The sequence below is a fragment of the Lissotriton helveticus genome, chromosome 6 (assembly GCF_964261635.1).
Source record: "Lissotriton helveticus chromosome 6, aLisHel1.1, whole genome shotgun sequence".
NCBI classification, from domain to species: domain Eukaryota; kingdom Metazoa; phylum Chordata; class Amphibia; order Caudata; family Salamandridae; genus Lissotriton; species Lissotriton helveticus.
Genome location: NC_136067.1, coordinates 149,166,161 through 149,190,634, shown reverse-complemented (window position 1 = coordinate 149,190,634; position 24,474 = coordinate 149,166,161). Strand labels below are relative to the sequence as shown.

The 24,474-nt window shown below is 48.5% G+C and overlaps 1 protein-coding gene across 3 annotated transcripts in view; it reads right to left on the bottom strand.

Moving 5' to 3' along the window:
* The window catches only part of SPDYA (speedy/RINGO cell cycle regulator family member A), a 656,819-nt gene that overhangs the window by 218,601 nt on the left and 413,744 nt on the right, over positions 1-24,474 (bottom strand). For all 3 annotated transcript variants that reach the window (XM_078647510.1, XM_078647512.1, XM_078647511.1), the window contains one exon: positions 2,485-2,656. In XM_078647510.1, the coding sequence (XP_078503636.1) occupies positions 2,485-2,656 (172 nt within the window). The remainder of the gene's footprint in view (positions 1-2,484; positions 2,657-24,474) is intronic.

Here is a 24,474-nt window from a genome sequence, read left to right as displayed (position 1 = left end):
TGCTCCTGGTGTTTAATTGCAGGCCCAAGAGTGACACTAGACCCTCAACCAGGAAGCGACTGCCAGGAGAGAACGTTGGGCACTTGAAGGTAAACATGTTCCAGAAAAGAACATAAGCATTAGAGGTCAAATAATTCTTAACACACTTACTGGAAGTGGTGGAAGGAACATTTCTGACTCTTTCATCTGTATAATACCCTGCTCTCACAATCCTGGAGTGTTTTGTGGAGAATTTTCCACATAATTTGCTGTTCTGATGTTTATGCTTGGGGTAAAGGCATTAAATGCACTGTTTGTGCGGGTCCTCTGTTTGGAGATGGCCTTTTCCCACAAGCTCCTCAGGGCCTGATCCTTACTTGGAAAAGCTGACATTCCAGAGATAAGGACACGATCTGGTCCAAACCACCCAAAGACAAAAGAATTGTCAAAGTGGTTGGATAAATCCAGAAAAATCCCTGGGGTGGAGAAAAAGCACAGCCTGTAGCAAACTGAGCAGAGTTCACTGAAGACCCCATGCACTGATGGCATGTGGTGAACATCTGGGAGGTAATGACTGGAAGGAGTGAAGTGGAGTTCATTGGTTGAAATTCTGATCTTTTCAACTGAGGTTGAATAGATACTAAATATGCACTGTTTTGTAGCTGTTTCTAATGGAAATTATTTTCTATACTGCTCAATATCTATAGGTGGCTCCCACTTCAACGACCGGGAATATTAAAAAATGTGATTCTAGGAAAAATCCATTATGGGCGAACTGTAAACAATTCTTACATGACATGCATAACAAAGAGGTGTAAATTTGGCATCAAAGCCTATACAAATTCACAATAACCACTCCAAATGTTATCTATACTAATATAATAAAGAGAGAGCCCAAACCTTTGAGGCGGGTAATCTCAGGAACCACAGCACCAATCACAACACCCAATACAGCGTTGGAAAGGGCAGTTGCAGCAGAAGGACATAGGCTATGCAGACGCCCACCATATACATTTAAAAGGTAAAAGAACCGTGCCAGCAAAGTAGTCCCTTGTGGGCGTGTCTGCGTTGTGCTGTGGGCGTGTGCTGGGGGCATGACAAACGCTAGGGGCGTGTGGTACGTTCAGCCCTTCATGCCATGTCTCATATCGTGTGCTAATCCCACCCTGCTCCCTTTAAATACCCCTGCACCCCATAATCATAACCCACCCTTACTCCTTAAAATACCCCAACACCCTTAAACACTAACCCATTTTAACCCTATAAATATACCCTGTACCCCAAAACCCAAACCTAGCCCTGCACCCTTAAAATACCCCTGTACCCCAAAACCCAAACCTACCCCTGAACCCTAAAAATACCCCTGTACCCCAAAACCCAAACCTAGCCCTGAACCCTAAAAATAACCCTGTACCCCAAAACCCAAACCTACCCCTGAACCCTAAAATACCCCTGTACCCCAAAACCCAAACCTAGCCCTGAACCCTAAAAATACTCCTGTACCCCAAAACCCGAACCTAGCCCTGAACCCTTCAAATACCCCTGTACCCCAAAACCCAAACCTAGCCCGGAACCCTAAAAATACCCCTGTACCCCAAAACCCATACCTATCCCTAAACCCTAAAACTACCCCTGTACCCCATAACCCAAAACTATATCTGAACCCTTAAAATACCCAAACTCCCCAAAACATATACCTCAGTACCCTAAAACATATACCCCTATACCCATACTTACCTTATCCAAACATTTAAAAAAAACATGCTTTTACCATTCATGCATTTACAACGAATTTTGTTGTAAATGTATGCGTGGTAAAAGCATATAAAATGTAATGCCATGCGTTATAATGGCATTGCGGAGTCATGGTACTTTCGTAATGAAAGTATGCGGAGTGATGGTATGCGGAAAGAAAGTTGCGGAATAATGGGTGTTTACCCTCCCCGGTAAGTACATTGGTGGCACGGCGGCCCACATCTCCAGCAACATACTCATATTTTTTGACCACCGATTTGAAAAATGCACAGGTCTCTCTCATTGATGGCCAGCACCGACATACACTGTTAGACACACCTCCCGCCACAAGTTCTAGAATTGCGAACTGTAGAGCTGGGGAGCTACGTTCGAATCTCGGCATCAGCTCAACATCCTGTGATTCCAGGCAAATCGCTTTGTCTTCCCGTGTCTACCACAAATGAATGTGTTCTTCTGTAATGTAAATTGTGCTCATGTCATGTTGTCGAGTTCGCGCTATATAATATTGCAAGGAAAAATAAAGTAGGGAAACTCGAGTTCACACACTACTGAACGCGCACTCTAAAATGCATCAGCAGTGCACTGTGAATCGGAGCGTTTCACAGGTCTGTCACAGATAAGAAATGCTATCAAAACGAAATCCTACAAAACAATATACTGCTGGCCGGCAGCAATTCATACCCGGACAACGTCGGGACGGGCTGCTAGTATTTGATAATACGCAAAGAAAGGTGAAAAGGGTAATAGTACCTCTTCACAGCAACGCCTGCTGACAGCAGCCCTATAATCAATTCTGGCCCAAAGTTGGTCCTTCAGCTTTAAAAAACTGGGAAAAAGTTTCCTCCAATTTTTTCCTAAAGCCCATGGAAATATTTCATACTTTGACTCCTCTTCGTCTTCTTCAACTGTGTTTGCTAGGTACCTGTAACAAAAGGTATAAGAGGGAATATTTAGCATGATCAAGTAATTCACAAGTTATCTGTAGGTAAATCAAAACAAAATACACAACTCATTTTGCAGTATCCTACTATTGCAATTGGCAGGACCTCAGTACATTCCATATGTAGATTGTGCAACCCTGATTTGCCACTTGCCTACACTGATAACCTAATGTTTACCAACAGTGCCCTTCCCTTAGTTCTTTCCTTAATTCTTTAATGTACTTTCCTTACTTCTTATCTCAACTAGGAATTGATCAGGACTATTCCAAATAAATGTAAAAGCCTGAAACATTGTGGGGTGACTATGGTGATGTCCTAAAGTTACAATACAATTTCTCTACTTTTCTTTCACTTTCTGCGCCATGTGCCATGAGTGGGAGAGTTAGTGAAAAGTCAGCAGATGTGTGTTTGATATGTTATCTGATTTTATTCACATTTGTTTAACCACCATTGTTATGGAATCATAGCACATTCACTGTCTGGGTGCCTTTTGTGCGGATCTAGAAGAGCCATCAATCAGACTGTAGAAATGATCATGTAATAGTGTTTTTTCTTTTCCAGTTACTTGTTTGCGTGATTAGTAGAAGTAGAGAGTGTGTGCAACTTTATGGCATTTTATTCTCGACTGGGAAGATTAACTATTAATCACTTGGCCACAGAATAGTGCTTTTAATTTCTATGTTACATCTCAAGTACATGTCTTATAATGCAATGTTGTGCACTTGAGGGTGTCCTATGTTTATGCTAGTGTCTTCTGTTATCTTCTTGGGTGTACGCTGGTGTTGTTTGTGACAGTGCTGTTAATTTGGCAGCGCTTTGTCAACAATATGAGTTTGTTGCTCTGTTTTAGGCATGCTGGTTCTGTCTACCACACGCTGTCCGAGGATGATCATTTGAAGGTGAGACTAGAACAACGGCACATGGAGGTATTATTCGGTATAGATTGATGATGGATTACCAATGAAAGACTATTTGTTGTGCTGGCTGTGTGTGATAAAGGATGATTGTTGGGGTTTGTGTCAGATTTTGGTTTGGACAGTGAGATTAGTAAGAGGAAAAATAATTATCCAAAACAAGAGTCGACATGATAGATTACTGTGGTGTAGGGTGGTGCTTCTAAGGGTGAGTATTCAGTCCTGGTTGTCCTCCTGGAGAATCACAAAACACAAAAGCTCAAGGAAAGGTAGTGCAATCTTCACAGTGACAGCAATCCTATGTTTTAAAAAAAAAAAATTGGGGGAAATATATTTTTATTGCAGATTGACATATTATACACCTAGGCCTAGATGTATCAAGATTCCATTTTGCGAATCTTAAATAGCGATTTTTAGCGAATCGCTATTTAGAATTCGCAAAATGGAATGTATGTAAAAAATCGCTTTTTTTTAGAGAATCCTTATTATTCCTTATTTGCGAATTCGCATTTTGCGAATTCGCAAATAAGGAATAATTTCCCATGCATTCCTATGGGCCAGGAGGCCCATAGGAATGATTGTTAAGTAATTCTCAAATTGCGAATTCGCAATTTGCTAATCGCAATTTGAGAATTATTTCAAGGGTGCAGGGGTGTCTCATGGACACCCTGCTGCACCCCTGAAACTTACATGTGTGTGCATATGGCACACATACATGCCCTATGGGCATGTATGTGTGTCACATGCCACCTTCAAAATTGTCATATTTTGGTTTTTGAAAGGATATCGCAAATTAACACAAACCTCAAATTGGTGTTAATTTGCGATTCCTTAACCTGAATTCGCAATGTAAAAATGTTTCATACATGGCATTTAAGGAATCGCAAAATAGCGATTCCTTATTTTGCTAATTTCTCATACATCCCAAAAGATGCAAAATGTCCGTTTGCGATTCGTTAAGGCCGAAATTCTGCGAATTTCGGCCTTAACGAATCGCAAAAAGCTTGATACATCTAGGCCTTAGTTCGGACAATCGTCCTACAACCAGCACGTCTTAAACACAGTGCTCCTCAACGCACAATACACGGCCATTTAGCCCACAACCCGGAGGTCGGGAGGCATAGGTTATGAAAGCTGTAGTAACCTGCACGCTACTCAACGCCCACCATTATCGGCCGCCATAGATTCATAATATCTGCTTTACTTTTTCTCCCAACCCCCCCAACAAATAAAACGAAAACAATCCCCTGGGAACGAGACTAACACCGTATCACATTTACACCTCAGCTTATTGCGCTCGTCCTATAGCTTCCACACCCCTCTCCTCTCGAGGCATAGTTCACCAAATCAATGTTTCCACAAGCGACCTCGCAGCTTACCCTTAGCCTCAGGGACATTACCAAGTCAATACCCATCCCCCACCACAAAGCCCTCCCCCCCTATATAGTAACGGTGGTGTGGGCATTTCCAGAATCTCTCTACCCATCTCAGCAGTGCAGCAAATGGTTGGTCTAGCTATGTATCGTGTATATTGATCACATGGACGTGGAGCACTCATTCCTCCCCGTCTGACGATTGGTGATCCTTCAAAGTCTGAACTAGGGCTTCCCACGATCTAGCCACTTCTAACGCCTTATCATTACCTGAGCGGGCGGCATGTCTAGCATAAATGTGCCGCCCTCACCAGCGCAGCGGACGAGCGCAGCGGGAGCGCCGTTTGCGCGCCGAAGGCGCGCCTAAGGCAAGCCCGTCTGCGCCCGTCTGCGCACGACCGGGCCTCGGGCCAGACTCTACGCCTGTTCCAGCCGTTTCCAAGGTAAGCTACTCTCGTAGAGAGCTTCTCAGCCTTAGACCCTCTAAAAACAGCGCCTGTCTGGTACTACTTGACCCTATTGTCCCCTTTCCATGCTGTGACAAATGCAAACCAGGCAATCTCTCCCTCCCGAAACCACAGGTCCCCCCCCCTGCCCTTAAAATTGCGACTCTTAACTGCAGATCACTCCCTAAACACGCCCTGCATATCAACCATCTGATCGTCGACCTTAATTTGGACATACTATTACTCACAGAAACCTGGATTACAGAGCACTCCAACGCCGACATTGTCATGGCCCTCCCCCCGGGTTTCATCATCATGTCCCAACCTCGCCCCTTAGGTAGAGGAGGTGGACTGGCCATTATCTACAGGGACCACTTTACCTGTCGAACTAAAGACTGCGCGATCCAAGACTCAGAGAGCTGTCTCTTTACGATTCAGCTGTCCTCAACCAACTCCCTGTCAGGCCTCCTGGTGTATCGGCCGCCCGGGTACTCGGCCCCCTTCATAGCCGCCCTGCTGGAAACCGTCACCTCCGCAGCTCACCTGACACCCAACTTCATCATAACTGGTGACCTAAACATCCATTTTGAGGATCCCCTTGACACTGGGGCAACCGACCTTATCGACGACTTAGCGGCCTTGGGTCTGTCTCTCGCCAACTCTGATCCCACACACACGAAAGGGCACCTTCTCGACCCGGTGTTCTCCAACATCCCCTCCCTCCTTTACATCAAGTCCCAACCCCTCCCGTGGACGGACCACTTTTTGGTCACGACCCATCTCCCTGGAGCCTTTAAAAGGCCTCAAAATCCCCCCACCTTTACCAGAGATAGAGCGTGGGCCAGACTCTCTGTGGAGGACTGGTCCACAGCCCTGGACGCTTCAACTCCCTGCCTCTCTGAAGACCCCGCCACCGCCGACTCCCAAGTCAGAGACTGGATATCGTCCACCCTTGACAAACTCATCCCCATAAAAAATCGGGAGATCAAAAACAGGATTAAGGGCCAAGCCCCCTGGTATAACGATGACCTCAGGGTCCTACGCAAAGAGTGTAAAAAGGCCGAGAGGCAATGGAGAAAGAACTGGCAACATAGTAACAAAGACCTCTACAATAGCGCAGTAAGACGCTATAAGTCAGCTCTCAAACTTGCCAAAGCAGGATTCTATGACAACAGAATACAAAACGCCACCAATTCCTCAAAAGAAGCATACTTGATTGTCAAAGAACTCCTCAACATTCCGATGGCCCCCACCGCCCCCCATGCCCCTCCAGACAGAAGTAATGACCTTGCCTCGTTCTTCGACTCTAAAATCTCGCGTATACTGGACTCTCTTCCCATGACTACCCCCCTCAATCCCACTGATACTGAGGTCTGCACGAACAGCCCGCGGCTGTCCTCCTTCAGAGCAACCTCTCTCATTGAGGTCACCTCCACGTTAGCCAAAATGAAAAGCGGCTCTCCTCTTGACCCGGCCCCGGCTAGAATATTAAAAACTGCCGCTCCCAGCATAGTCACCACCATTAGGGATCTTATTAACATCTCCTTGCGACAAGGCACAGTGCCGCCCAGCTGGAAAAACGCGGTTGTCAAAGCCCTGTTAAAAAAACCCCACCTGAATCCTGACGATATGTCTAATTATAGACCTATATCACTCCTTCCCTGCATCAGCAAGATGGCAGAGAAACTAGTTAATTCCCAACTTTCTCAATTCCTTGAGACTAACAAAATCCTGCGCCCCTCTCAAACCGGCTTTCGGCCCGGTCAGGGCACGGACACAGCCCTCCTCTCCGTCATTGAGGAATCAAGGCGCATTCTTGATTCAGGAGGATCAGTGGCGGTGATCCTCCTGGACCTCAGTGCCGCCTTTGATACGGTGGATCACCGTGTCCTTCTACATCGCCTGGCCAGAGCAGGAATTGTGGGCTCAGCACACGCCTGGATTAACTCCTTCCTTTCAGGCCGTTCTTTTCAGGTGTGGGACGGCAACTCTCGCTCAGACCCCCGTCCACTCACATGCGGAGTCCCGCAGGGGTCCTCGCTTAGTCCCACCCTGTTTAATGTTTATATGGCCCCTCTGGAAGATGTTGTGACCCCCTATGGGATCAAGGTTGTCAACTATGCTGATGACACCCAACTTGTCGTCTCCCTCTCCCAGCTAGACAAACATCCAGACAGCCTGAGGAACTGTCTCCAGGACATCTATTCCTGGATGTGCGAATCCTCCCTTAAATTGAACGGTGCCAAAACCGAAATTATGCTCCTGGGTAACAAATGGTCCTCAATCCCCGCCGCGGTGTGGCCAGACACCTTTGGCGAGATTCCCACTCCTAAGACCCAAGTCAAAACGCTAGGCGTCTGGCTTGAACCAAGCCTCACCATGAAGACCCAGGCGACCAAGACCTCTGGAACATGCTTTGGCCTCTTGCGGTCTACCCGCAAGATCCTCCCCCTCCTCCCCCCGCTCTCCAGGAAGCTGCTGGTTCAAGGGCTCATCCTAGCCAGACTTGATTATAGCAATGCCGTCTACCTTGGTGCACCGGAGTTCACCCTCGCCAAACTCCAACGGGCACAAAACGCTGCGGCTAGGCTCATAATGGATCTCCCCCCTAGAGCCTCTGCCAAACCGGCCCTCAAGGCCCTTCACTGGCTCCCTGTCCGCCAGCGAATTGAGTTTAAAGCAATGTGCACCAGTCATAAACTCATTAATGGTGCCGGCCCGGCCGCCCTGAAAGACCTTGTCGCCCCTTACAAAGCCTCAAGGTCTTTGCGCTCGGACGATGAGCATCTGGCCATCGTCCCTAAATTTAAGAAGGCTCGTACCGGCGGCCGCCGCTTCTCGGTCAAAGCCTCTTCAGGGTGGAACGCACTGCCTCGCCACCTGCGTCTAGAACCCTCCCACGCCCTATTCCGAAAAAAACTAAAGACTTTCCTATTCCCTAAATAGTCATCCGGTCCCCTCCTCCTCTTGGATGTTGTAACTTTATAGCGCGGGGATGCCTCCGGGTCACCAGGCGCTTTATAAATTTATAAATAAATAAATAAATAAATAAATGTCGAAGCCTCACCACACTTTAACAATTCGCCCACTTGCAGAATTCCCTCCGCCAGCGCTCACTCGATGGACCCACTCTCGCCTTCCAATGCCAGGTGATTTCGTGCTTAGCCAGCAGGAGCCCCAGATCAATAAATTTGCTGGTGACCTTGGTCTTAGCTGTGTGTGGGAACCAATGCAGCAGGCAGGTGGCCATATCGTATTCTATTTGTCGTTCTGTGACAGTATTCAGAAGCCCCCCAACTTCCTCCCAATAACTCTCCAATCGTGGGCAAAACCATAGCATATGTTCTAGTTCAACATCCTCCTCGTGATACCTGGGACACAACGCGTCCTGGACCCGGAAATACTTCCTGATCTTCCCCGGAGTTAAATAGGCCCTGTGTAAAATAAAAAATTGGATTTGTTGTAGTCGGGCATTCCTAGAGCTCTTCCACGCCCTTTTAAGGATGTGTTCCCACGTGGTATCTGGAATCGGGCGGCCAATGCTCACTTACCATTTAGCTTTAAGAGCATCCAAGGGGCACAGAGTCTCCCGCAGCAGCCGGGACTGGAGGCACGTTACAGCCTTAACAGTCCCTGCCGCCATCACAACGTATTGGCAAGCCAGTGTCAATACCGGTTCCGCTCTCCCTATTCTCCAGTGTTTCTGAATTGCTGTCGTGATCGCAGCATGAATCAAAAAGTCCCCCACTGGGAGCTCAACCATATCACGCAGTGTAGGGAAGGGCATTAGTTCCCCATTCACGTACAGATCACCCACCATCTGGACACCCAACTGTTCCCAGTTCGCCAATGGAGTCCAGTCTCCCCCGTGCGGCAGTGCCGTCAGCATATTTATTTATTTATTTAAATTCTTATATCGCGCCTGAATCAGCCCCGAAGGGGTATCTCCGCGCGTGGCTACTGTATGAGTTGGACAAAATTATAGTGAAGGGGTGACTGAAAAAGAGGCCAGATTAATCTGATGTAAACAGGAGAGTTTTTAGTTTCTTCCTAAAGGAAAAAAGATTGGAGATTTGTCTCAGCTGCGGAGGGAGGGAGTTCCACAGCAGGGGGGCTTTAAGGGAAGGTGCTCGGCCACCCTGTCTAGCTCTGGTAACTTTCGGTACATGCAGCAACATGGTATTGCTGGATCGCAGAGCACGACCGGGAGAATAGGGAAAGAAAATATCTTTTAGATATTTGGGACCAGATCCATAGATGCACTTATGCATGATACAGCAGAGTTTGAAATTTACCCTCTGTTGTACAGGGAGCCAGTGGAGGTGGGAAAGGAGAGGACGGGAAGGGGTGCGAGGGGGGGCATTCAGGATGAGTCTTGCCGCGGTATTCTGCACCACCTGCAGTCTGCGTAGTTGTTCCTGGTTGGCGGAAATGAGTAGACTATTACAATAGTCCACCCGTCCAAGGACTAGTGCCTGTACCAGCGTTTTCCTATAGGTGTTTGGTAGGAAAGGGAAGATACGCCGTAGAAGACCAATTGTGCGGAAACACGTTCCCGTGACCTGGCTGACGTGATCTTTCATAATCAGATTTTGGTCCATGCGTACCCCCAAATTTTTGATGGTCTGTTTGGGCGCTGGGACAGGTCCTAGCTCAGGTGGCCACCAATCTGGCGACCAAAGCAGAGTGGCCCCTCCAAACAACATGACCTCCGTTTTGGTCACATTGCATTGGAGGAAGTTCTGGGCCATCCAGCCGGCCACCGCTCTCATGCCGTTTTGAAAAGATTGCATGACTGCAGGTGTGATGGTATGAAAGGGAAACAACAGCTGAGTATCGTCAGCGTAGGAAATTGGGGAGAACCCGTAAGATCTTATAATCTCTGCCAGAGGGGCCACATATACGTTAAATAACGTAGGGCTCAGACATGAGCCCTGTGGCACACCTTTGGTAAGCTTCCTGCAGACAGATTTATGGGAGCCTAGCTTGACACCTTGTTGTCTGTCTTCAAGAAAGCTTTCAAGCCACGCAAGAGCGGTCCCCTTTACTCCCACTCCCTTCAGACGGTCGAGAAGAATTTCATGCGACACCGTGTCGAAGGCAGCGGACAAATCCAATAGCACCAGAATCACTGAGCTCCCCCTGTCGAGTGACATTCTGATGTTATCTGTCACTGACAGGAGGGCTGATTCGGTGCTATGGTTGGGCCTAAAACCAGATTGCGAGTGGTCTAGGCCGCCCGCTGCCTCGATGTAGTTGGACAGGTGTGCATTAACGTGCTTCTCGACCATCTTGCTGTAATAGGGCAGAAGGGAGATGGGACGGAGGTTGGAAAGTTCCGTCCACGGGAGAGCCGCATTCTTGCGGATGGGGTTCACCACTGCACTTTTCCATTCAGTTGGTACTTTTCCTTCTTTAAGAGACTGATTGATTACATCCTGAATGTAGGGGGCTAACAGGGTGCGGAGGGAGGATACGGTTTTGACAGGGATAAGGTCATCCGGCGATCCAGATTTTATTTGGGTCATTATAGTATAAAGCTCTTCAGTATTGATAGGGGGGAATGTAGTTAATATAAAGTTAGTATTTTCATTGGGGGAGGAAACACTCAGAGTATCACTATTTGGTTGGGAGATTAAAATTTTTTCATAGATGGATTCTATTTTGTTTTCGAAGAATGATGAGACTTCATCACATAAACTTTGGGAGAAGTCATCAGGACTTGTACAGGCCACTGGTTTTACGAATGTTTCAAGAATCCTGTACAGTTCTTTAGGAGAGTTTCCGGCTTCTATGAGCTGTTGGGCAATGCTATTTTTGCGGGCAGCTTTAATATGTTTATAGTAGTTGGTTTGAGCTGCACGATATGCCTTTTTGTTCTCCTCAGAGTGTGATTTCCTCCATCTCTTCTCTACCCTCCTACATTCTTGCTTCTCTTTCCTGAGAGCCTCAGTATACCATTTTTCCTGTTTAGCCACAGGTAGTTGTCTGAATGTTTTCAAAGGGGCAATTTTATCAATGGCTGCAGTTAGGGAACACTGAAACATAGTAAACTTATGTTCTACTTCCTCAGTATCTCTAATCTCAGGTTTTTCCCACACCTTTTGTAACGTCTCCAGTGTGAGTTTATGCCACTGTCTGCGTATAGTGGGGGGTAGGGATTTCTTAAGGGAACCTTTATTAACTTTAAAAATAGTAAATTGTAGTAAAAAATGGTCTGACCAATTGACTTGGGTGGGTTTATGACACAATATATTGTCAAAGTTGGTGTATATCAGGTCGATACAGTGTCCACCTTCATGAGTGGGATCTTGATTCCTTTGCATACCCAGCGGGATCTCCGGAGCGTACGGGCGAAGGGTCCCCGCTTTACGTTGGGTGACAGCAATCCTATGTTAATACAATAATGCATATTGAACGAGTGAATATTAAGGCATGGGCTGCTCTCGTTTAGACCATTGTATTTTCAAGATAAGAAAACCTGACGTAAAACCAACATAAGATTAATCTTATGTTGCCTCGGTTAGTCATGTTTCTGCATTTCTATAGTGTCTTTAACCTTTATGGTTCAATTCTTTTTTATTAGCATTTCAACAAATCAAACAATGCCAACAGCAAGGTTCACGTTTTGCCATAAACATACAGCCCCAAAGTCCTGACAAGTTATTGCCTATGTCATGCTGGCAAAGAAACCCCCTCCTGCCCAAACTACCCCTCCACCTCTCCCCCTCATATCCCCCCACATTGGGACTCTTGAAATGCACAGTCGGTAAGTTTGCGGTTTCAGTGATTTGAGGTTGGTGGCGATTGATTGGTCTCCGGCAGGCGTAGTAGTCGGAGATATCTAGGGCATTTTTAGCTATTGTGAAAGCAGGGACACGCACAGGCACCAGAGATCTCCAAATGCCTCCCCTCTCCAGGCCAGCGATCTTTTCCATCCCCAGGATATGCCAGAGCCTCTGAAGCCAGTTGGTGTGTGTAGGAGTCTGTGGTGAACCCCAGTGGCTGAGAATGTTTTAGATAGCAGCTCCTAGCGCCAAGCCTATTTGACGCCCGTGTCTGGTTTTCAGGGAGGTGGCATAACAAAACTTGAGGGGGCCCCCTGCAAAGTACATGGAGGGGGCCCCCCATTCTCTGCGTTAGTCAAGAGCTCTCAGGCCAGCGACCCGCCATACTGCAGGGGCTCAACCCAGCCATAAAAAAAGGATTCTGGTTCCTCCATTGGTCACATCCGCCCTTTCATCGGTCGGTTTACATACATCAGTAAATACTGCTGCTTCGCCCTCCAGCAAAGTTACATAACACTGCCTCTAGCCGGCCCACCAAGCACATCCTCCTACTTGATGACCCACCTTCAAGCGAAGCCCACTCAGTTGACCACCTCCAAACACAGACCACTGCCTTCGTGCCTGCTACTAACGCATCCATTAACTCTACTCTCACCCCTACGAAACCCGCAGTTATGATTTTCAATCCGCCTTTAAAACCACCCTCGGATGTCACTGTGAAACAATGACTGCCACCCACTGCTCCCTTTTCCACCACCGTCAGAAAGACTGATGGCCGGTCCTGATCTAAACACTGCCTACCAGTAAAGACAGAGCCTTTCAGCTGCTGCCCTCCCCAATGCCACTGTGGTAGTTTAAAACATGTTAAACAATCTCTTCAACTGACCACCAAAACCACAGTTCTTCCTGCTAGCCTCTACTGCATCAAAGACGTTCCTGCTACTTTTCATTCTCTGCATGATGCACACAACAATATTAAATGTACAAAGGGTCCGGTTTTTGTTTCCTCAGACCAACATTAATTTACACTATGTACCCTACTAAACCATACCTCTTGTCAAAGGCAAACATGATCCCATGTGTAGTACCAGTCAGCAAGTACCCCAACGACAAACAGCAGAGAGAACGCACAATTCATGTAATTAAACCTACAGTGACAACCTAGCATTTCCCCACCCACTGTCAGCCCAGCGAAGTCTGCAACCGCACAGTAGCCACCAATACCGGCAATGGCTAAAGCGCATTTCCACTTCCTTTCAATGGCAGCTCCTGATACATATACCTATGACTTCTGGGAGGCATCTACCACAGACCACAGCATTCTTTGTCTCACTAAGACTAACCTAATGCTGACGGTGAACGCTTCTCTTCCCCCTTCCTTACTAATACCTAATGGAGTATAGCAAAAAAAATATATAGTATTTTCGTATGCAAATAGCGTATCAAGCACTTGCTGCCCGCAGTCCTCACCAGATCCACAAGTATCAATATTCTGCTATCGCACCATCCTGTCAACCCTATTATTATCTGGAGATGTTTTGTATCCCTTATGTGAACTGGGAAAAGCAATATCTTGCACAAAAACAAGTCCCTTTAAAACCTTTTCTACTTATACAGGCTCGCAAAGCACTTACTTGTTTTACTAACTGTCATTGTAAAGCAAACAGGTAACTCATTCTAGCATTAGAATTACTGCTTAGAAGTGTGGAAGTTAATACTGAGACATAGGATGATTTTTTGCATGTCTGCCAGACACTCGTTCTTCCCTGCATGCGCACACAATGAAACAATACCATTTAGCTTAATAAATTGTTCAGCAATATACTGGAAGGTAACGAAACAGTCCATATTATTTTTACAAAGAAAAATAGACAAACGTCCACTTTATACCCCATGACATAAAAGCCTTAGTGTACACAGCTTGTCCAAATCCACACCACCTAATTCAGCCCTGCCAAGTACCACGCATCTGGTGTTAGACTAACGCATTTAAGTGTGGTGATCCGCATCACCGCAATGAAATGCAAAATCACGCATAACAGGCATCGCGCCTCCTCGGGTACCAGTGCTGCTAATCAATGCTGGTGTAGTATTATTTTCATGTGGCCGCCGCCTGTTTTCTGGTGCTTCCCCTGTCTCCTAAACGCGATGCAGTAAATTTCGTTATGCAGTACAGCTGTCTGTGTGGTAGTCCTGTATTGAATGTCCCTTTTCTATGCCCACAGCATTTTGCCGTATTTCCGTAGTGTGTCCATAAATTTGGGTCCATGGAGGATTTGTTGCAGGCGCGTGCGTGCACCATGCACCGGCAGCCCTACGATGTCAGCTGCTTCGAGTGCGACATCTGCAAGGACTGGTTCCTCACGGGAGCTAGGGGCTCTGGAGTGGGTGATGTTGTGACCCGGGATAACCTCCGCCTCGCTGCGGGAGCGATGTGCAAAAATGTCCGCTCTGCATGGAGGATCCGTGATATAAGATTCCAACGCGATGACACCACAGCGCTGAAGTGCCCAATTTCATTGCTGTTTTGATGTTGGGGGAACGGAAATAAAGATGAGTAAGTATTAAAGAAATAACATGCAGGAGTCTGTTTCCAGGCTGATTCCTACTTGTTTTCTTCTAAACTTTCACATGGCGGTAAAAGATACTTTCAGCAGCAGACATACCGGAATGAAAAACAAAAACGTTAATTGTGAAGGTCCCGTAACTCCTGTGACCTAGGTGTATTGGTAACTCTTACCTGTATCAGAGTGTTGATTTCTTCAGATGCAAGATAGATATATAGCTGCACTGGTTAGGGGTGTTACATTGAGTAATTGCTAAATGAGTGACAATGGTTTCCAAAAGCGTTACTGTACCCAGGTGACATTGTATTGATACCGCACAATACACTCTCGGAGTGCATAGACATAACCTCCCCTCCCCTTACTGCCATGAATTATTGCTCCTCAGAGGGTTAGTGCCTCCAGTCATCTCTCGTAGTTCCACCTGTTACTGTGGTCAGTCACCTCACAGCTATCCAACGCCTGTTGGCCCTCCCGTGGTCCTCAATGCTCCTCTTTTGACTAGAGTCCATAAAGAGGCATGCTCTAACAGTCTACTATATTGCCTCATCCAGCCTCTCAAGTTTGAGCCTCTGCCTGCTGGTCGCAGGCCCCTGAGGCCCAATTTTCACACACACAGAGGAGGCCTCATGTCCCCCTCCATCCAGCAGGTGTTGTATTAATGCACCTACAGACCTTTCTCCGCAGACAAGCTGATTGAGCCAAGGGTCTAGGTGCCAACTGTGGCGCTTGGAGCTGTGGCCTAACTCTAGTCTGGGAGCATCAGAGGTACCACTGCACATACTGCTTCAGGCTCGGATCTTCCCTCCTCTCACACTCCTGGCTAAATGGAAGAAACACTTCAGACCAGGGCAGTCTAAACCACATAGTCCTAAAACACGCTAGATCCCAGTTGAACCCTACCTCAGACAGAAGATCACTGAGGAGGAACTAGAGGGTAGGTCACTGGGTCTTACTGTGATTTTAGCATCCCAGAAACGGACTGATTACTCATAGATGAAAGCGGGAAACATCCTTTAGAACGCAACTTTTACCACGCAGTGCTTTTACATCGCAACGTTTACAACGCAAACCATTACAACGCATTGCGCAGGGGGCGCTCTAGGATAGGGAATAGATTTAATTTACTATCCAACACCCTCCCTAATGTCCACGGGGACTGGAGTTGGAATAGTAAATTAAACTATTCACTATCCAGCACCCAAAAGCGCTATGCGTTGTAATGGTATGCGTTGTAAAAACCGCGATGTAAAAGCATGCGTGGTAAAAGCATGCGTTGTAATGTCATACATCTATGAAAGCAGCTCTTTTTGGAAGGTTTAGTCTGACCACAGATTAGCATTTAAAAAAACTTTGCAGCATTTCTACGCAGAGTAAGCGGACATTATGGGAGGCCTGATTGGACCTTGAATGAACTGCCACTTTTAAAGTGCTGGAGTAAGTGTAACCTGGTGCAGGCAAACCTCTGATTTCTGCAGAGAACATCATAGCTGCCAAGGTTTCAGATTGTTTATGTATACATTTTCATAATTTCAGTGTAATTATGAGTGACATTCAATGACTATGAGTGGCGCTTTCTCATGAGCAAAATCAAGCAATAAAGACATAAAAATGGCCTCTGTACTCGCCCCTCCCAACCTGTGACAGACCTTGCAAGGCTCCAATTTTTACCAGCGTCAGACTTCCAATGCGCATATTCTAGTGCTTTCAGTCACATATGGGAAATTGGAGCAGTAAAATATAAAATTCACTATCCACCACTGCGTCATTTATGTTGCTTTACTTGCCAGGTCAGCGCTTCACCACTTGAGCTGTGTGTTCTATGGCGAGGCTCGGAAGGAGGGTCACGGGCTACAGAAGAATTGAGGAATTGAAAGGTGTGTCTGAGCTAAGGTCGGACTGGCCTATAGGGCTTAGGCAGTGCCTGGTGTGTGTGAGCGCTTTTTTTTTGCCTGTTTATGGCTCTGTTTTGTGGCCTGATGACTGTGCCTTTTTTAAATGTTGATTTGCGTGTTATAATAACAAACAGAGCATGGCTCAAATTCATTAAGTCTTCCACTCCTTGCAAAACACTTGTACGATGTGTACAAGTGAAACCTGGCAATACCAAAGGAGATGATGGACGGAGCGTTTGAGCAAATCAAACACTCACCCCCAGTCAACTGATCTGGGTTTAATCCATCATCATTCTTTAGCTCACTCCACCACCCCAGTTCAGACATGGCCATATGCAAATCAGTCCGACCCTGTGCCTCATGGGAACAGTCCAGCCCGAACTGCCAAGCCATGTCTTCCCTGGACTGGAAACAAGCATCCACCACCACTTCATCAGGGCAGCCAAGAGGACCTCCTTCAAAGACCGCCTCAACAACAACGCATACAATAGCAAGGAGCTCTTCAACATCGGCAAGAAACTCTCCAACCCCAGCTCCAACACCAACGACATCCCACCGTCACAAGCCCTGTGCGACTCTCTCATCACCTTCTTCCACCGCAAGATAGCAGACATCCACGACAGCTTCAACACCCAGACTGCCCCAAAGACAGCAACACAACAGACCCTCCGCACACCATCAACCACGACCCCCTGCTAGCCTGGGCCAGCGTGAGCATCGATGACACCATCAAGACCATGCGCACAATCCACTCCGGCTCTCCTTCAAACCCATTCCTGCACAACGTCTTCAACAGAGCAAGCAGCTCCATCGCACCCCACCGGCGCAACGTCATCAATCTCGCCCTCAAGACCTTCCCAGAGATCTTGAAACACGCCGAGATCAACGCCCTACTCAAAAAACCTAAGGCAGACCCAAGAGACCTCAAGCCCATCTCTCTGCTCCCCTTCCCTTCCAAGGTCATCGAGAAAACCGTCAACAGACAGCTAACCCGATACCTTGAAGATACAGAATCCTGGACCCTTCCCAGTCAGGGTTCCACAGCACCGAGTCTGCCCTCATCGCCGCCACCGACGACATCAGGACCCTGCTGGACAATGGTGAGACCACAGCACTCATCCTCCTAGACCTCTCTGCCGCCTTCGACACCGTCTGCCACCGCACACTACGCGCACGCCTCCACTCCGCAGGGATCCGAGACAAGGCTCTGGATTGGACCACCTCCTTCCTCTCCGGCAGAACCCAGAGCGTCCGCCTCCCCCCATTCCGTTCCAAAGCCTCCGGGATCATCTGCGGCATACCCCAGGGATCCTCACTCAGCCCGACGCTGTTTAACATTTGCATGGCCCGGCTCGCGCACGTAGCCCGACAGCACGACCTCAACATAATCTCCCACGCCGGCGACACTTAGCTGATCCTCTCCCTCACCAAGGACCCCATCACCGCCAAAGCCAACCTCCACAAAGGAATGAAGGCCGTCGCTGACTGGATGAAGACCAGCCATCTGAAGCTGAACTCGGACAAGACGGAGGTCCTCATCCTCTGCTCCAACCCTTCAGCCTGGGACGACTCCTGGTGGCCGATGGCACTAGGGACAGCCCCGATACCCACCTACCACGCTTGCAACCTGGGAATCATCCTCGACTCAACGCTCTCAATGACCAAGCAAGTCAACGCCGTCTCCTCCTCCTGCTTCAACACCCTCCGCATGCTCCGCAAGATCTACAGATGGATCCCGACAGATACAAGAAAGACAGTCACCTAGGCCCTCGTCAGCAGCAGACTTGACTACGGATATGCCCTCTACGCGGGAGCCCCTACCAAGCTCATCAAACAACTACAACGCATCCAAAACGCCTCTGCACGACTGATCCTCAACATACCACGCCACGGCCACATCACCCCCCATCTGAGAAACCTGCACTGGCTCCCCGTCAGCAAGAGGCTATCCTTCAAGCTCCTCATCCACGTACACAGGGCACTCCACAAGACCGGCCCAGCCTACCTCAACAGACGGATCTCCTTCTACATCCCCAACCGCCAGCCACGCTCCGCCGACCTCTCACTTGCCACCGTCCCGCGCATCCAAAGAACAACCACTGGTGGCTCGCCGCCAAGACATGGAACACCCTCGCACTGAGCCTACGACAGACCCAAGACCTGCTGACCTTCAGGAGGATACTCAAGCCCTGGCTGTTCGATCAGTAGCGCCCCCCCTCCCCCAGCGTCTTGAGACCCTCGCGGGTATGTAGTGCCCTTTACAAATGATTGATTCCATGCAACACAATTTAACTATAAATAATTTAACCCTACAACATTCCATACCACATAATTACAATCCTAAAAATGAAAAAAGCACATATTTCCACTTCACTCCACACCACATAATTCCACATCACATAATAACATTCCACACAACTTAATAACACTCCAGACAATTAATAATTACACTCTACACAACACAATTCAACTACACATAATCCCACCTCAACCTATATAATTATACTTCACACAACATATTTACACTGCACTCCAAAAAGCATAATTACCCTCTACAAAATACAACTCTGTAACATGCTGCATAATTCCACTCCGCACAATTATACACCACACATGCCACATAATTCCACATGTCACACAATTCCACAATTCATCCCCACGCAATTCATCACACAACATAATTACACTCCACATAATACCACGCAGCACCTCATAATTTACCTGTGAGGGTGACCCCGCCCCCATCGTCACCCGTGTGAATCACCCCAAAGACATAACGTGGATTCCCTACCAGTATGAGAATGAGGAGGAAACCATTACCGGATCACCATTGCTAATACGTGACTCTTCCCTCCTCCCACAGCCTTCTGGAAATGACCTGGATGTAGCTCGTTCCTTGGGAGGCGGGACAGACGCCTCCCGTGACCAATCAGGATTACGCACAGAGGAACAGCAGACGCTAAAAAGGAAAGGAGAGACACCATTGGGCGCGACTGCGGAGGAAAGACCGGAAGAGGATACCCGGAGGATCCAGGAGCCGCCACAGAAGAACGCCTACGCCGAACCCGAGGAAACCGAAGACGAGGAGCCGGAGAGCTGGAGCGAAGTCTGGTGGAGTCCAGAGGACGCACGAGCCGCCACAACTCCGGAGAGTTGTGGATATTAGCGGTACGTGGCGGGACAGGGACTTAGGGAAGGGGAAGGAGACTGCAGTGGGTGAGAAAATAATGTGGGAAAGGGCGGGTTTGACAGCAAGTCACTTTGTGTATCTCACACCTCGACCTGATAATTGCCACAGATTTTGAACCGAGTAAATTGCTTCACACCTCTCCCTGATCCCTGACCACATATTCGGCGCAAGTGAAGTGCCTCCTATGATTTAGCACACGCCGAGCCTTAGCATATTAAACCCTACTTTTCCTTATAAGCTTCATTTTGTCCTACACAAACCTTCCTTTGTCTCACTCACGTGGTTTTGGTGACGGTACCCCATATTAGTAAAAGGGTAGACACTGATGCCACTCTCTTTTGTTTGAGGTGCCACCTGGAACCGGGCCAGAACACCAGATACCCGTAATAGGTTTCGCCACTCCAGGACGACCATCAGAAACCCGTAATAGGTTTCCCCACTCCAGGAAGACCATCAGAAACCTGTAATAGGTTTCTCAAGACTGAGAAGACCATCAGAAGCCCGTAATAGGTTTCTAAGCACCCTGAAGAGAGGAGTACCTATCCCCGGACTCTCTACCGCACCACCCCGTTTCTGACTGTCCATTGCTGCTTCACCCGGACTGTATACCTTATAATTATAACGTGAAAGTCTAATAAAACCCTCACTATTGACCCCATTCAGCCTCCTCGCTTCTGCTTCCGACCATCCCTCCGACATTACCTCCACATAATTATGCTCAACTCGGGTAGGAGCTTCGCGCGCAACCAAGATGGCCACGTGAGCTTAGGGCTCCCGAGACCCTCGTAACCTCCCGCATCTATCCTGTCATCTATCCTGTCCCTCATTGATGCCCTCGTGAAGACGAACCACGGGTGAGGCGAAACCTGCATTTATATCCCAAATCGGACCCCGGGAACTGGTGTTGTGGTGCTCCAAAGATTGCGGCCTACGTCTCCGTGATGCCCGGCTGTGGAGTTGGCATGGTGCCCGAGTTGTAGTTGAACAACACCGGCCTGAGGGGACAGGGACGACCGGTCCGGTTGACTTTCACTTTCGATTTGTCTTCCATAAAGATCTTCGACTGGAAACTTCCCCCCGTGCTGAGGGCTGTTATCTTGTGCTGGCACTGGAGTGTGCTCTTTCATTGGAGTGGAGAGGTGTGGCTCACTGGTTAGAGGCGGCAGACCTGTAAACAGAGAACGGCCCGGGACCAGGGTTCAATTCCCGACGCGGCAGGGTCTTGGACCAGGGTCAACGGACTCGATAATTCTCGCCTCAGTGCCTACTCTAACAAGGGAACACACTCGGTAACTCTGGGCATTAAGCTTGCCTCATCTCTACAACGGCCCCCCATAGACGCCGGGGATGCCTGGTTTCACCCTGGAGATACCCAGAAAGGGACCATCTCACAGGGAAAACCAGGACGGGTTCCCCAGCGGTCTACAGCGCCAGGACACTCGGGTAGAGTAACAGTGCGCTTTACAAGTATCCCACATTTACATTTATTGTCTTGCTGGTTTTGGGAAGACACTTGGCCGGTGCCCTCTGGCTGAAGCTGGGCCTCCGCTCGGGGGTCCCAGGGGCCGCCATCTTTCTATTTAGTCTAACCGCTCCAAGTCGGTCTCCATCCCGCAATGGCGGGGAAACCGGAGGGGGAAAAGCAGAAATTTAAGACCACTCGGCGGGGTGGCTATACCCAGACTAACATCATGGATCGCTACGCCCAGGCTAAGGGATCCCCCGGTGGACCGGGCAGGTCGCTAGAGGACACGAGAGTTCCACCGACTTCGGCAACAGAGCTGACCCTTCATGACGTTATGGCCGCTATCGATGGGATCAAATCCTCCCTTGGGCAACAAATGGAGACTCTCGCCCACAAGCTCGATTCTGTGGCGATAGATGTCAACCTGATCCGTACAGACTTGACGAAAACAAACGAGAAAGTCAAGTCGTTGGACATTGAAACTTCCAGTCTGACGGGTGATGTCGCTGACCTGCAGACAGAGGTCCGCAATTTGAGGGCCTCCAATGACCTCTTTGAGCGTCGCCTGGAGGATTTTGAAGGAAGGGCTAGGCGGAATAATGTCCGTATCACCGGAGTTCCGGAGAAGGCGGAGGATCCGGTGGCTGACTTCTTCGTCGAAGATCTCATCGTTAGCCACCTTGCACCCAAGGGACTGAGTACGTTTTTTACGGTCGAGCGGGCCCATAGAGTTCCGGGCGGTAAACCAAAGATGGGTGCCCCACCGCGGCCTATCATCGCAAGAATCTTTAATTTCCGTGATAGAGACGCTATCCTGCAGGCCTCACGGATGGGTGGACCTATAAAGTTTGAGAACACTACTATCAGCTTTTACCCAGACTTTACCCAATCGGTCCAGAAGCAGAGACTTGGTTTTCTAGGGGTAAAAAGAAGACTGGGTGACATGGGCCTCAAGTACACTATGCTTTTCCCGGCCAAGTTGAGGATCGAACATGCGGAGCGGACTTATTTTTTCGATCGACCGGAGGGGGTGGCCGACTGGCTGGACACTTTGCCGAGCCAGCGTGCACAGGAGGAACAGTCTGGTGGGGCGGAAGGCGGACCGATGGAACAGGAATAGACACCTGTTGTCTGGTTTCTGGGGTCTCTAGTTGGCCTCGAACTGTGGTTCGCTGATTCTGTTATGTGATTTGATGTGACATTTGGGGAGGTTGCGGGGCTATTGGTGGGTCTCTTTCCTCCTCTGATTGACTTTTTGTAGCTTAGTTAGATGTGGGGGCAACAGGCACACTGCAAGTTGGGGTGGCTTTCTAGTCTCACGCAGGGGTGCAGGGTTTGTAACGGGATGTTGGTGGGGGTATGGGGGTTCTGTTGGGGAGTTTGTTTGTTTTTATGCAAGGCAATGTATTGTTAGACCCTCTGATCGAAGTGCTGGATTCTTACTGGGTTTGGATCTTCTTTCTCTTTCGGGATGGGGGGTAGGGGGTTGAAACTGATGAGCTGGAATGTGAATGGGTTGGGGGATAGGATAAAACGTGGGGTAGTACTGCAGTTGTTGAAACGTCTCTCCCCTGATGTGGTCCTTCTTCAGGAGACGCACTTGATAGGTAATACTTGTCATGCCATGAATAGGAAGGGGTATCGTTTGGTCGCCCATGCTGGGTTTTCCTCTGGTTCCAGGGGGGTTGGTATCCTTGTCAAGAATTCTCTCCCGCTGGAGATTGACGCCACTGTCCTCGATGATAGAGGGAGCTGTGTCGCTCTTAGGGGTAGGTGGGAGGGCCGGACCCTTTCCCTGGTTTCTGTGTATGTCCCCCGTGGCCTGTAGTCAACTACTTTTGCGGACTTGGAGCGGGTTATCCTCGCTCTCCCCGAGGGGTCACTGCTATTAGGTGGCGACTTTAACGCTGTGGTTTCTGGTATGGTTGATCGACATCCACCTAGGGATTTTAAGGGGGCACAGAATTGGCTCCACGGTCTCATTGACACTCTGGGCCTGGTAGATTGCTGGAGATTGTTACACCCCGCTCAGCGGCAGTACACGTTTCATTTGGGCGCTCACAGTAGCCTTTCACGGATTGATTATGTTTTGGTGCCTGCTGCACAGGCACTTTCTATCACTGAGGTTAAGCATTTGGCTCGGGGAATTTCCGATCACTCTCCGCTATGGCTTCGAATGGAGTTTAATTCCGGGACTGAGGGACGGGTAGCCCCGATTAATCCCTGGTATCTCTGGAACCCTAAAACTCGTGCTGACCTGGTAAAATCTCTTGACCAATATTTTCTAGAAAACGAGGGTTCTGTTTCATATGCGGTGTCGCTTTGGGAGGCTTTCAAGGCTGTCCTTAGGGGCCAGGCCCTGTCGTTAATCGCGGGCGTTAAGAAACGGAGGGATGAGGAGGTGGTTAAGATCGAGACGGAGATAGCGGACTTAGAGTTTGGCCTGGAGCGGGAGGTTACCCGTGCTAAGACACATGTTCTGCGACTAAAACAGTTGGAATACAGGGCGTTGGTTACTGACTCAGCTAAGGCCATGAGTAGAGAACAGCAGGGACGTCTATATGATGTGGGAGATAAAGCAGGCAAACTGATAGCGTGGCTGGATAAGAAAGATAGAGCTAGTCGTGTGGTGCCTGTGATCGAGACGGCGAGTGGTGCTCGGGTCACCGACCCTGAATAGATTGTTCAGTGTTTTGCGGATCACTTCCAGACAGTGTACTCCTCCGTGTCGGATAGGCCGGAGGAGGACTCACACCTATTGTTGCGTGATATTTCTTTACCGCGTCTTTCTGATGTTGACAGGGAACAAATGGATGCTGCAATAACCGCGGATGAGGTGCCTCTTGCGATTCGCTCCCTGCGTTCAGGGAAAGCTATGGGTCCCAACGGTCTGCCGATTGAACTTTACAAGTTGCGGCCTGACAAGATGGCTCCCTATTTAAGGGATATGTTTTTGGAGTCACGTGAGTGTGGTTCTCTCCCCCGTGATCAGCGTCTTGCTACCATTGTGGTGATTCATAAGGAAGGGAAACCAAGAGATAGGTGTGCATCGTACCGGCCGATATCTCTTTTGAATGCCGAACCTAAGATCCTCGCATAATTACTGGCTAACCGATTGATCACAGTTATTAGCGGGTTGATACATCCGGATCAATCCGGTTTCA